The sequence below is a fragment of the Heteronotia binoei genome, chromosome 5 (genome assembly GCF_032191835.1).
Source record: "Heteronotia binoei isolate CCM8104 ecotype False Entrance Well chromosome 5, APGP_CSIRO_Hbin_v1, whole genome shotgun sequence".
Taxonomy (NCBI): Eukaryota; Metazoa; Chordata; class Lepidosauria; order Squamata; family Gekkonidae; genus Heteronotia; species Heteronotia binoei.
The window spans coordinates 105,147,317-105,159,684 of record NC_083227.1 but is presented as its reverse complement, the minus strand read 5'-3'; the positions used below and the strand labels follow the sequence as shown (position 1 = coordinate 105,159,684).

General features: G+C 42.5%; 1 protein-coding gene across 1 annotated transcript in view; it reads left to right on the top strand.

Moving 5' to 3' along the window:
• Positions 1 to 10,271, top strand: part of ACY1 (aminoacylase 1) — a 28,989-nt gene extending 18,718 nt beyond the window's left edge. Inside the window, exons 8-15 of the mRNA XM_060240003.1 lie at positions 394 to 450; positions 3,696 to 3,769; positions 4,040 to 4,089; positions 5,366 to 5,510; positions 6,162 to 6,230; positions 6,519 to 6,598; positions 6,952 to 7,012; positions 7,125 to 10,271. Of these exons, the coding sequence (XP_060095986.1) occupies positions 394 to 450; positions 3,696 to 3,769; positions 4,040 to 4,089; positions 5,366 to 5,510; positions 6,162 to 6,230; positions 6,519 to 6,598; positions 6,952 to 7,012; positions 7,125 to 7,289 (701 nt within the window). The 3' untranslated portion in view covers positions 7,290 to 10,271. The remainder of the gene's footprint in view (positions 1 to 393; positions 451 to 3,695; positions 3,770 to 4,039; positions 4,090 to 5,365; positions 5,511 to 6,161; positions 6,231 to 6,518; positions 6,599 to 6,951; positions 7,013 to 7,124) is intronic.
• The last annotated feature ends 2,097 nt before the right edge of the window (positions 10,272 to 12,368 follow it).

Sequence of the window (12,368 nt, the reverse complement as noted above, 5' to 3'; positions counted from 1 at the left end):
TCTCTGCTCCAGCAAGTTTGCCACAAAGAGGACTTTGGGAGCAAGATTGGCAGCTAAGGCAGCTTGCAAGGCTATACAAAAGAGGAGAATTACAAGCAGGGTGGGGGAGGAAAAATGAGCCATCTTTGGAGTACTACTGGAAGGACAAAGCCTGCACAATTCTCCCCCAAGCTATTGTCTCTTGAGGGCTACAGTGAACTCCTCCCTCACCTCATCAACAAATGTCAACGGTTAGGAGTCTTCTGCGCCATTTCTGAGGCACAAGGATGTGGACATTTTAACTTGCCTTAGGCTAATGAATGCTGTGGCTTCCTTATGTAAAAGATATTACAGAAAGCCTACTGTATCTTCTAGCTAAACATATTGCTAATTCTGTCTTTTTCCCCCCCAAAGGTCTGGCAAACCCATCAGATACCTTCACTGTATTTTATGGCGAGAAATGTCCTTGGTGTGAGTAAGATTTAGAATTCCATCTTGTATGAAGCTGCGGAGTCATTAGTCCATCATGCTCAAGATCATCTACTCTGACTGGCTGTGACTCTGCAGAGTCTAGGCAGAGCAATATTTTTCCTCTTTCTGCTTCCCAAGAGGCCTTTTTAGCTAAAGAGGCCAAGGACTGAACCTAGGACCTTTTGCAAGCAGGGCATGTGTCCTGCCACTGAGCCAAAGCCCCTCTCCCCATTTGTAGTTTCAAAAAACATGCCTCCAGTCTATTTCTCATTGTTCTTTTAAAAGATACACATCTTGAGAACTGTACTAAAAATGCAGATAAACTTTATAAGAAAACCAACGTGTGTCTTTTGCAATGAATGCATGAATTCTTCCAAACTGTTCTGGAGTTTTGCCATTCATATGTCAAAGTTGTGAAGAACACCTATGTAATCCTTTATTAAGATTTTAATCTTCTTGGGGGAGCCAAAATAGACAATTGGGCCAGCTTCCTGTTGGTATTGAGGTGGAATGTTAAGATTTGTAGCCACAGATGTTTTTCACTTTTGTAACAGATTGTAATCTATGGATTTACATTTACACTACTGGGGTGTACTTGGAATATAAAACCTTCTCAGAGACAAAGTACACATGACATTGGAATTCTGTGATTGAAACTCCACATTTGTAATTTGCCATCAAGAATAGTAGTGGGGATGCCCCTATATGAAAAATGGTCATGGTCCTGGGCAAGGGAGATTAAACTCTTACCCTGGTTTATTTCTCTGATCAGAATGCCCCCACCAACTGTTCTGAATCTCTGTAGACAGGCACAGCGAAGGAATCTCTTTTTACCCCTACTAGGACTTAAAGTGTATGTGGGGAGCTGTTTCCAAGTGGGTTATGTAGGGAAAAAGTAACACCCCCTCTCCAGTGCAATGGCCTTGATTCAGATTGGGGGCCTCATGGCTGTTTTATAGGGCTAAGCAGCCCATATAGAATTGCAAATGCAGAACTTCAGCTTTGTGTGTTGTTTGGCCTTTAGCCACATCTCTTTTTAAAGTGTTTTTATAGTTCAAATATTCAGCTAACAGCATTTGAGACTGCTTCTGTCAAATTAAGAACATAAGAGAAGCCATGTTAAATCAGGCCAATGGCCCATCCAGTCCAACATTCTGTGTCACACAGCGGCCAAATATATATATATATACACACACACACACTGTGGCTAATAGCCACTGATGGACCTCTGCTCCATATTTTTATCTAACCCCCTCTTGAAGGTGGCCATGCTTGTGGCCGCCACCACCTCCTGTGGCAGTGAATTCCACATGTTAATCACCCTTTGGGTGAAGAAGTACTTCCTTTTATCCATTTTAACCTGTCTGCTCAGCAATTTCATCGAATGCCCACGAGTTCTTGTATTGTGAGAAAGGGAGAAAAGTACTTCTTTCTCTACTTTCTCCATCCCGTGCATTATCTTGTAAACCTCTATCATGTCACCCCTCAGTCGACGTTTCTCCAAGCTAAAGAGCCCTAAGCGTTTCAACCTTTCTTCATAGGGAAGGTGTTCCAGCCCTTTAATCATTCTAGTTGCCCTTTTCTGAACTTTCTCCAATGCTATAATATCCTTTTTGAGGTGTGGCGACCAGAACTGCACACAGTACTCCAAATGAGACCGCACCATCGATTTATACAGGGGCATTATGATACTGGCTGATTTGTTTTCAATTCCCTTCCTAATAATTCCCAGCATGGCGTTGGCCTTTATTGCAACTTTATGAAGTATTCATATCTGTTCTGTATTCTTGGTGCTTGGGGGGCAACAGTGGGAGGGCTTCCAGAGTTCTGGCCCTGCTGGAGGACGTCCTGATGGCACCTGGGTTTTGGCCACTGTGTGACACAGAGTGCTGGACTGGAGGGGCTGTTGGCTTGATCCAGCATGGCTTCTCTTATGTTCTTATATCTGTAGTTTGCTATCCATGTGCATCCAAAAGTTGACATTAATGCATGAACCCCAATGATTCTGTACCTTTTAAAATGAATATTCAAAAATGGAGAAATACACCAGTGGGTATTGACTGTCAGATCAACATGATTGATGATGTTCAGTGATGTGTTTTAAGAGTAGAAGTAATATCTTCTAATGCGGGACCCAGCAGTTGGATCATGTGACCATAAAGATGTGCTGCAGTTGTTGGTGCCAATATCCTGCTTCTCTTCCAGCTGGCTGTGCCATATTTTTTCCATTAGCAACTGCTTTCTTGCTATCACTTTCTTAAATCTTTTGTATAAGTATTTGCATACATTGTGGAATTTAAATTCTTTTAACCAATGTTTTGCTTACTCAGAGGAATTCTATTTTTAGTGTGACTCTCAGGACCTAACTAGATGGTGTGCTGGAGTTCTATGTCAGGAGCTCCTAGTGTTTTTTAAAAGGCTTTTACCAGTGTTTTTTTTTTTTTTAAGGCTTTTGCATAGGATGTAACTAGATGGTGCACTCTGGCTGCAATCACACACCCTTAATAATTCACTTTCAATGCACTTTCCAACTGAATTTTGCCAGTTCACACAGTAAAATCCAGTTGGAATGTGAATTAAAATTGGATTGAAAGTGCATTATTAAGGGGTTGTGATCGCAGCCTCTATGTTACAAACTAGAAGGTACACTGGAAGTTCCATGTCAGGAGCTCCCAGTGTTTTGAAGTCTTTTACCAGGTGTGCTGGGCCCAATTCAGATTGGAACCGTGACACCAGGGGAGGTTCCTTAAAGCACTCCCCCCCCCCCCAAAACACAGTTTCCCAATCTAAAATGGTCTGTTTGCCTTGTTATGAAACTTGTATGTACTAACCAGTACATGTAAGTCTTCATAACAGGGCATATAGCGCCCCAACTATTTTCAAGTGGGGAAAATGGCATGGGGAAAGGCTTAAACCCCCTTCCCCTCATCTACCAACCTGATGTTCCAACTGGAATATAATGACACCTTCTCTCTCAAAGCTGTGGATCCTTCTGTTGCAGTTATTCCCATTGCTGAAGGAAGAGCCCAAATCCCATTTTTCAAAGCAGACTCTCCCCTGGACTGTGGGAAGCATGGTAGCAGTTCTCCTTTCATTGTAGGTGTTGCTCCTTTTGATCATGACCCATGTGCTTTGAAAGTTCTGCTGCAAGAGGTTCCAGCTCCCTTTGTCACTGGGCTACATGGTACTTCTCTCTTTGTTCTGCTTGGCTTTCATTTTGCTCTTCCTCTCCTTAATACTTGCAGGGATTAAAGTGAAAGTAGAAGGGAACCCAGGACATGGATCTAGATTCATTGAGGATACAGCTGCTGAAAAGCTGGTAAGAGAATGCCCTGTCAAGACAAGAGGCCGGGTAGGGAGAGGGGCTACTTATGTGAGGCCACAGGAGAGAGTCGGTTTCTTAGACCAGCTGTGAAAGCAGATATCAGGCTACCTTCATAGGCATCATCTTACACAAGCCGGAAGCACTGCATCTGGGGAAGTGTAGGCTTGACATTGTCCAAGTAATAGACATCTTAAATAAAAAATCTGTTATTTGTTTGATGGGATGTACTATATTTGATTTGACTCTTAACTTCCTTATCCACAGCACAGAGTGATCACTTCCTTCCTAGAGTTCAGAGAGCGTGAAAAACAAAGGTGAGGAGGAAGTCTGTAGTGTAAGCCAGATTTTTCTCACTGACCTCTTCCAGGGTTTACTTTAATTCACTTATGCTGTAAGAGCAAGATTCAAGTCCAGGACATAAGCTTTCAAGAACCAAAACTTGAATCTTGCTCTTCTTCTGCAGGCCAACACAGTCACCACTTGAAACTTATACTGTAAGAGTAGCTGTGTTTGTCTGCAGAAGAAAAAGTACTTTGATGACTAAGAGATGAAACTGATGGTGACATGGACCTTCCTATGCAGACACACTTGGCCAAATGCATAAAGTGGGCTGTTCTTTAATCATCAATGGCCATCAGTCTGAAGGCAGAGTCTTACACATTGAAGTTTTGTTTCCTGCATCTGCCATTCATACCCTGCATGACACTGAGCCAGACATCTCCATTTATTTGTTGCTCAGTTTATCCTTTTGTATAATGAAACTGGGAACTGGTGTAACATAATTACTAAGAATTATACACCCAAATGTCTGGTTCCCATCCCATGAACTCACCAGGTAGCCATAGGCAAGCCGCTGCCTCCCATCCTTGTACAATGATGGGTTAATAGTGATGGCCAGCCTAGCAAATTGATGTAAGACAATATAAAAATAAAAGCACTCTGAACAAGTGCTATGCAACATTATTTTGAAAACTTTTGCCAGTTCGGTTTGCCCATTAGTGGTGTGGCATATTTATTATTTGTTTCCAGTTATAATTTGATATTTATCTGAGTGCAAAGGTCATTAGCTTGTTTCCAGAGTAATCTGTAGCTTTTGTGATTCACAAGGGGCATTGTAGACTCACCCCCTCTTTTAGTTCCACTTCTGATACTATTCAATGGACCCTACTGGTACAAGGCTTGTTACTTAATGTCTGAACAGCTTAAGCACCACAGCTAAGGTGCAGACTTGATATTCATCAGCAGTTTTCCAATTCTGTGTAGTGGAGAATATGGATGTTCTGGTAGTATCAGCCACACTTGGGACAAAAATAGAGTGTTAGAAGCAAGGTATGTGTGTGCATGAAGCACTCTTGCAAAGTACTGTTATCATATATGAGAGAGTTGTTTTATGCAGTCCATTTTCTGGGGATAGGGCTGTTAGTCACTCTGCCTTTTGGAAATGCTGATGGTTCCTACAGATGCTTGGAAAAATGAACATGAGCCCAAGAATGTGCTGCTGGGGTGGCTCTTCAATATCTGGAAGTTAGGAAGAAGCTTCCAGAATTTCACCAAGGTGGGGTGAAAGACTTTGTCCTTTCCTTCACACAGGTTGAAATCAGAGAAGCACCTTACCTTAGGCGATGTAACCTCCCTTAACCTAACCATGTTGAATGGGGGCATCTCCTTCAATGTGGTCCCCTCTGAGATGTCTGCTGCCTTTGACATCCGCATACCACCTACAATGGATTTAAAGGTACAACAGAGAAACAGGTAGAGAAATGGTGACCAATTTTCAATCTGTGAGATGTTGCCTGGGATCTGTGAGATATACCTCCTGGGAGCTGCCTGGAATGTGTCTTGGACTGTGATTCATGTAGCTATATTTTCCAGGGTCCTTCACATTTTTAAAAAATAGTTAAAAACATTATTAAAAACTTTGAACTATTAAGAAAGATCTCTCCTTGCATTGGTTGCAGTTGGTGATGTAGCAGTTTCTTAGAGCCCTGATTGACTATGGCTGGGAGAACTGGAAGGACGGGTCCTGAGGCCTTGAGGGCCAGTCCCATTCTTCTGTTCTTTGTTCTCTTTGAGATACAAAGCACATGCAGGTCATTCCTTCTAAATACAAGAAAGCATTTGCAGCAGCAGACTGCAAGAAAATAGAGACCTCACTAGAGCAACCAATGGGAGGATCATCAGAGACCTAGCGTGGCCTTAAGCCAACTTGGGACACCAATTAAAGCTATTTTTTTAGAAGCATCTGATTTAATACCATTGTGTGGGAAGAACTGATAAGATGGGAAGCAGAAGATCATGGGATAAATTGAGAGGCTTATAGCGTTACAAGGCAGACTGCAATCAGGATCTTCACTCAAGAATCACTTTTCCATGGTCTGTCTTGCAGGCATTTGAGGAGCAGCTCACAGCCTGGTGCCGGGCAGCTGGGGAAGGTGTTACCTATGAGTTCCACCAGGTAACTGCAGAGAGGAGGGAGCATTCCAGCAGCCTGTTGCTGTCCTGTAAACCTAGGAGCATTGATCAGTTCCTGTTTTTTGACTCTGTTCTCTACCTTACGGCTGCCAGTCTCTCTGCCCTGGGTCTTTTGTCTCAACATGGCTACCTTTCTGTTCTGCACTGTGCCCCTCATTCTCTTGCACTCCTGCTGCTGCTTCTGCTGTGCCCTTGCCACAGACTCTTGTGCTGTGGGTGCTCCACTGCTGCCTCCTCCAAGCTTTACCTTCTACCCTTCTCTTTGGGCTAGAAATACATGGATCAGTCGATGACCTCCACAGAGGAATCTGACCCCTGGTGGAAAGCATTCAGTAGCACCTGCAAGGACATGTGAGTATGGTGCCATATCTTCCACACTCTTACATTGCTCCTTCAGGCCCATGTTAAGGCTGTTCCGTTTGCAAGGCACAGAGGAGGCAATGTCAATTGGGGGCGGGCAGGAAAACAGCATTCAAGGTGTCCAGAATAGACTCCCCTAAGTGCCTGTATAAAGAACAAAGGAGTTGCCCAATGACTCTGAACCTTCCCAATATCTCCCCTGTTCTCTCCTTTGAGGTATCCTCAACTCCATTATTACATTGCCCACTGTTTGATGATCCTGCTTTCAAACACTGAAGGAGGAGGAAGAACAGGGTAACTCAGCAGTGGGAGCTACTTCTTACAAGGTCTCTCTGTCTTGTCAGGAACATGAAACTGAAGTGTGAGATTTTTCCTGCTGCCACAGACAGTCGCTATATCAGGGCAGTGAGTACAAGTGTATTTCCTGTGTCTTTTTGTCTGTCAACTTGGTGACTTCTCTTGTACTTTGTTGAGATCTTGTTTATGATAGCTACTTTTCCTTGCACTGTATTTGCAGGCAGGCCACCCAGCCATTGGCTTCTCCCCCATGAATCACACTCCTGTGCTGCTGCATGACCACAATGAATTCCTGAATGAGCAGGTCTTTCTTCGTGGGATTGAGATCTATGCCCATCTTATCCCAGCACTGGCTAGTGTGTCTCCTCTACAAGCAGAGGCCTGAGAAAAGGTTATAAGCAAGAGGCAGCCGTTTGAAGAAAAAAGACATAGAAACCAAAGAGAGAGATGGGCAGTTGAAAATTATATTCTTTCCTGTTGTGACACAAGACACTCCTAGGGGGATGTAGGCCTTAGATATTGTGTTGAGAGCTGGTGACTTGCTTAGGTCTGGTGGTATCCCAGGACAAACTATGGAACTCCAGCATCCCTGAATGATACCACCTGGGGCAAGACATGTTTAAAGCAGATGTTTAGACTGGTGCATCTAAAGCTGGATTTTTTAGGTGTCTGTGACTGGCTCCCCACTCCTTACTGAAACACATATAACGTATCCTTATTTTCCAGTTCCTGGACTAAAGTTCTCAGTTCCTAAGCTTCCTTATCGACACCTGTCCATTTCAGAAAATCTCCCTGGCTCCTGATTCTCATCATAGAGGCTTCTTGGGATAAGTAGGGAAGTGTGTTTACCCTCCATTGGCCTTGGCTGTACCCCTAATTCCAAAGTTGTGCCATTATTTCATGTGATCCTTATAGAAAAGCATCAGTTCTCCAGCTGCCAGACCCAAAAGAAAGGCAATGAGGGGAGTCAGAGAAGCCTTAACTTGTAGGTATAACTATGCTTTCTATTTGGATACCTCCTGTTGATACCTCCTGTACCTGCTTTAGTGGCTTTCACTGTTGCCATGCCTGACAAGCTCTACCACCTGAGAACAAACCTTTTGGAGGGCTCAGGCATCACGGAAAAATCTTCATTTTAGCTCTACTGTCTATATGCTTTATGGCTTTAGACAAATCACCTTTTCTTTTTGTGTCTCAGATTCCTCATTGGTAGGGGGGCATGAATGATGGAACTGCTTCCAAACTACCCAGGATCCTCCAGTGAAATATAATGATTCTAAAACGGTCTGGGGAGTGAAAGCTGTTATATAAATGATTCAGAATGCATAGAAAATGGCAAATCCTTGGGGTGGAGGAACAGTATTCAATGGGGCCATTGAATTTGTACTACCCTCTCTCCCCCACCACAGTGGAAGGCAATCTTCATGAATTTCTACTCCTTGAACAGCACAGTTACTGGCTGCAGCACACCGCCTTAAGTTTCCATACTGAACTGCTCTTTAATAATGCCAGAAAAAACAGAAAATCCCCCAAACACGCCAAATCACACACAAATTCTAGCAATTATATATAGTGTATAATGACCCAGTGACAAAATTACAAAAATCCCAAAAGGTCCAAGAAAAAGCATGCAACAATCACTAATACCTTCAGTATACAAAACAGTGTAACAAAGCCAACAGGCAAGCAATACATAAGAAATATACAGAAGTATGAAACAACAGTCTTCAAAATATACAGACACACAGGATATAATATCAAAAAATGAGAACAGGATATTCTCAACAGGATTTGATCAATATATTGACACATTTTGGTACCAGAACCTTTCTCAAGAGTAATATTGAGGGTGTATTAATTATACAATTTCAAAACCATAACAGGCAATGTAAAAAAGTTCCAAAAGCTTCAAAAATAATATCCAACATAATATCCAGCGCAATCAAAAGGGCTAAGAACAGAGTTCTTAATATTCTTTCAGTATTACTCTTGACAGTTCTGGTACTGAAATGGGTCAATATATTGATCAAATCCTGTTGAGAATATCCCGTTCTCATTTTTGGATATCATATCCTTTGTGTCTGTACATTTTGAAGACTGTTGTTTCATAGTTATGTATATTTCTTATGTTTGCTCTCCTGTTGACTTTGCTATACTGTTTTGTATATTGAATGTATTATTAATTGTTGCATGCTTCATCTTGGACCTTTTGGGATTTTTATAATTTTGTCACTAGTTCATTATACACTATATATCATTGCTAGAATTTGCGTGTGATTTGGTCTGTTTGGGGGATTTTCTGTTTTTTCTAGCATCTGTTCTCCTGTCCTAGTTGTTTTTTTTTTAAAAAGAAAAAAATGCCAAGCAGAATGAATGAGTTGAATGACTGAACCTTGCATGCAAGAGTCAAATGCTTCGGACATCTGAGTGCCCAACATTGTGGGGGAATTGTTTTCCTTTTGGGATAAGGAAGAAGTTTGTGTATGTAAAGCTATCCTGTCAAATGTTTTGAGGAGGTCTGCTTTCCTCTACCCAGTTCTTTGTAAGTTAAGTGCTATTGCTAAATGCGCAGCTTACTGCTGAAGTCAGTGATTTCCATCGGCGTGCTACAGGGCTATCATTGCATTTGACTACCATTAGAAGAAAGCATGCACAACCTGACCCCTGCATTGGATGACCAGCTAGCCTGGAGGGCCTACAGCAGGGATATGGAGGCCAAAGCCTCCACCTGGTGTTCTTCCCTCCACTCCAGCAATAGCTGATCAGAGGCATTCTGCATTTGAACATGGAAGTCCTATTTGGCTGTTATGGCTAATAATCACTGATGGATATGTCCTCATGAAGTTGGCTCACCCCATTTAAAGCCATCTAAGTTACTGGTCATCACCACATCCCATGTCAGCAAATTCCACAAGTTGCGTGTAGAAGAATTTCCAGCAAGTTGTGTGTAGAAGAATTTTCTTAAGTCAAGCACATCTGTGTGGAATCGCATCTATAAGTGGAAACCTCTATCTTTCCCAGGCCTCTCAAACTATGCAAAATGAAAGGAATTTGTTTGAAGACTGACCTCATTCCTGGGCTTAGCATCTAAGAGTGGAAGGGGCTGACTAGTTGCAAAAAGTATCTTTGCACAGTGGGAACGGGGGAAAGAGAGAAAGATGCTTCATAGTGACCAGTGGAATCACCATTAACCAAGCTTAGAAAGACTTTCTCAAGTGGTGTGCCTGAATTCCCCCTCCCCATGAATAGTATGAATGGTTTCTGATTTAATTTTGCTTCCAGAACATATGTCGGAGCCTCTAGCTCTTTCATCTGCCTCCACAGGTTTATGACTTCACTAAATAAAATTGTTCATTTGGAAAGGAAAGGGAGGCTACCCTCCAGATTGTCCATGTTTCATTCAAGCCTTCCTATCTCCTCTCTTTCCTGGTTGTTTTTAGCAACTCATCCACTTGTTAGGAATTGGGGGTATCCTTCATGTGTTGCTATAACACAAGCTCATTTCTCATCTGTAGGTACATTTTGCAGCTTGTGCTCTTTTTATATTTGATTGCTGCATCAGGAAATAGCAACTGCATTCCCTAGGAACTATGCTGACGAACACTGGCATCATTCATCAACAGGCACTTAGGCAGTAGGGAAAATTCATTTCTTTATCCACCTATTAACACTTGGGGCCTAAACATTAGTTTGAGGAAAGATGTGATGGTTTGATTTGCCAAGCATGACTGCTAGTGTGACCTTGCAATCCTAAGAAGTTACACCCGTCTAAATACAATGACTTAGCAGGGTGTAACTCTGCATAGGGATGCACTATGACGGCCAAACTAAATGTTAGTGTTTTTAAAGCTGGATCGCGGTTCCCTACAGCTACACAGCAGCTTCTTTAAAAAAATAAGAATCCAAACAGGCTCGGAATATTGCTGCTGGGGAAGGAAGCACTCCTGCCTTTCTCCCCATGCTGTTTTTCCACTTGGAAATAGCACTGGGGGGAGTTATTTCCATTTTTGCTGCTCCTCATGAAGTATTCTGTGTACACGGAGGATCAAAAATGGGGAACTACCTCCTCCCCAATCCTTGCAGGGGAGTTCGAGAGCCTTTCTTCCCCCCGCCCCGCTTATGGCATTCTGAGTCTATTTGGGCTCTCCAAAGAAGTAGTAGTAGCTGCCCACAGCTGCTCTGGCTGTGGGAAACCCAAGCTGGGTTAAGGAAGCCCAGACACAACCCTGTAAAAACACTAATGTATTATGTCCTGAGTTTTGATGATAAAGACTCATCTGCCAAAGCATACTGAGAATCTTTGGACTACATTTATTGTCTTGTGCCTTCATGACCCATGATAGGCACAAGAAATTGGTTTTCTTCAAAAGCCCAAAGAAAAATTTGAGAAATTTGTTTTAGATGCTCTGGTTTAGAACTGTAGAATTGTCATCCAATGGCTCTATAACTTGAGTATAAATTATTTATTACAGGAGTCTCTTGGTAAGAACCGTCTTTGGAAAATTGGTCTACGGGTATGCACGAATCAGCACCCTTATTTTACTGTTGCTTTGAGCTTCATTCCTTGTCCTCTGAAACCAGTAATTTCAGAGGAGGTATTATTACAGCCCTTGAGTAAACTTGAGAAATAGCAACTTGCTGTTTGAATCCCCTAATAGAGTGCCTTTCTAATGAGAGAAAGAAGTAGACGCTGTGGTCACGTGCAGCATGCAGTTCTGTTCCCTGCATTTCCAATGCTCTCAGGGAAGTTGCTCCCTGCAGGTTGGGAAAATCTGCTTGCCAAGTAGTGATACGTAGCATAGTCAGACAGTTACCATACTCTGGTACAGGAACAGCATGTGCAGAAAGCAGACTGAATAAAAGCAGGAAGGTGCAGCAGATAGCATGCCACACTAAACAAATCTGAAACCCTTAACCTCCCAGGGCACACTCCACTCCTCCAGCAAAACTCTGGCTGAACCTACAGGTTGATTGTGCTCAATGTGTATCATAATACAGTGTTCATATCGAGAATCTGCATGGGATGGTGATCCTGGAGAACCCAGGCAAGGCCAATCTCGTCAGATCTCAGAAGCTGGGCTGACCCTGGCAAATACTTGGATGGGAGACCTCCAAAGAATACCAGCAGTCATGAGGGCATAGGCAAAAAAGAATCTGCATGGGATGATCCAGTTCTTGCTCTCAGAATATGGGATTGTAAAATTGTGAGAAAGATCATCTAGTGCTGAGATCTTCATCTTCTCCTGCAGGCTATCTGTAAGCTTGTTTATTAGGGTTTGGGAGATCTGTAACCCCGCCTCCTGAACCTCTGTATGGTTGACATTTATATTTGCTTAAAACAGAGCTACAGGCTTCTTTAGCCTTGGAAGTGTTATGAATTGCTGGATTGTTATGAATAACAATCCAAGTCACTGTTTCAGGTAGCAAAAAGTCAGAAATATGTAATAAAAATATAATAGTGATT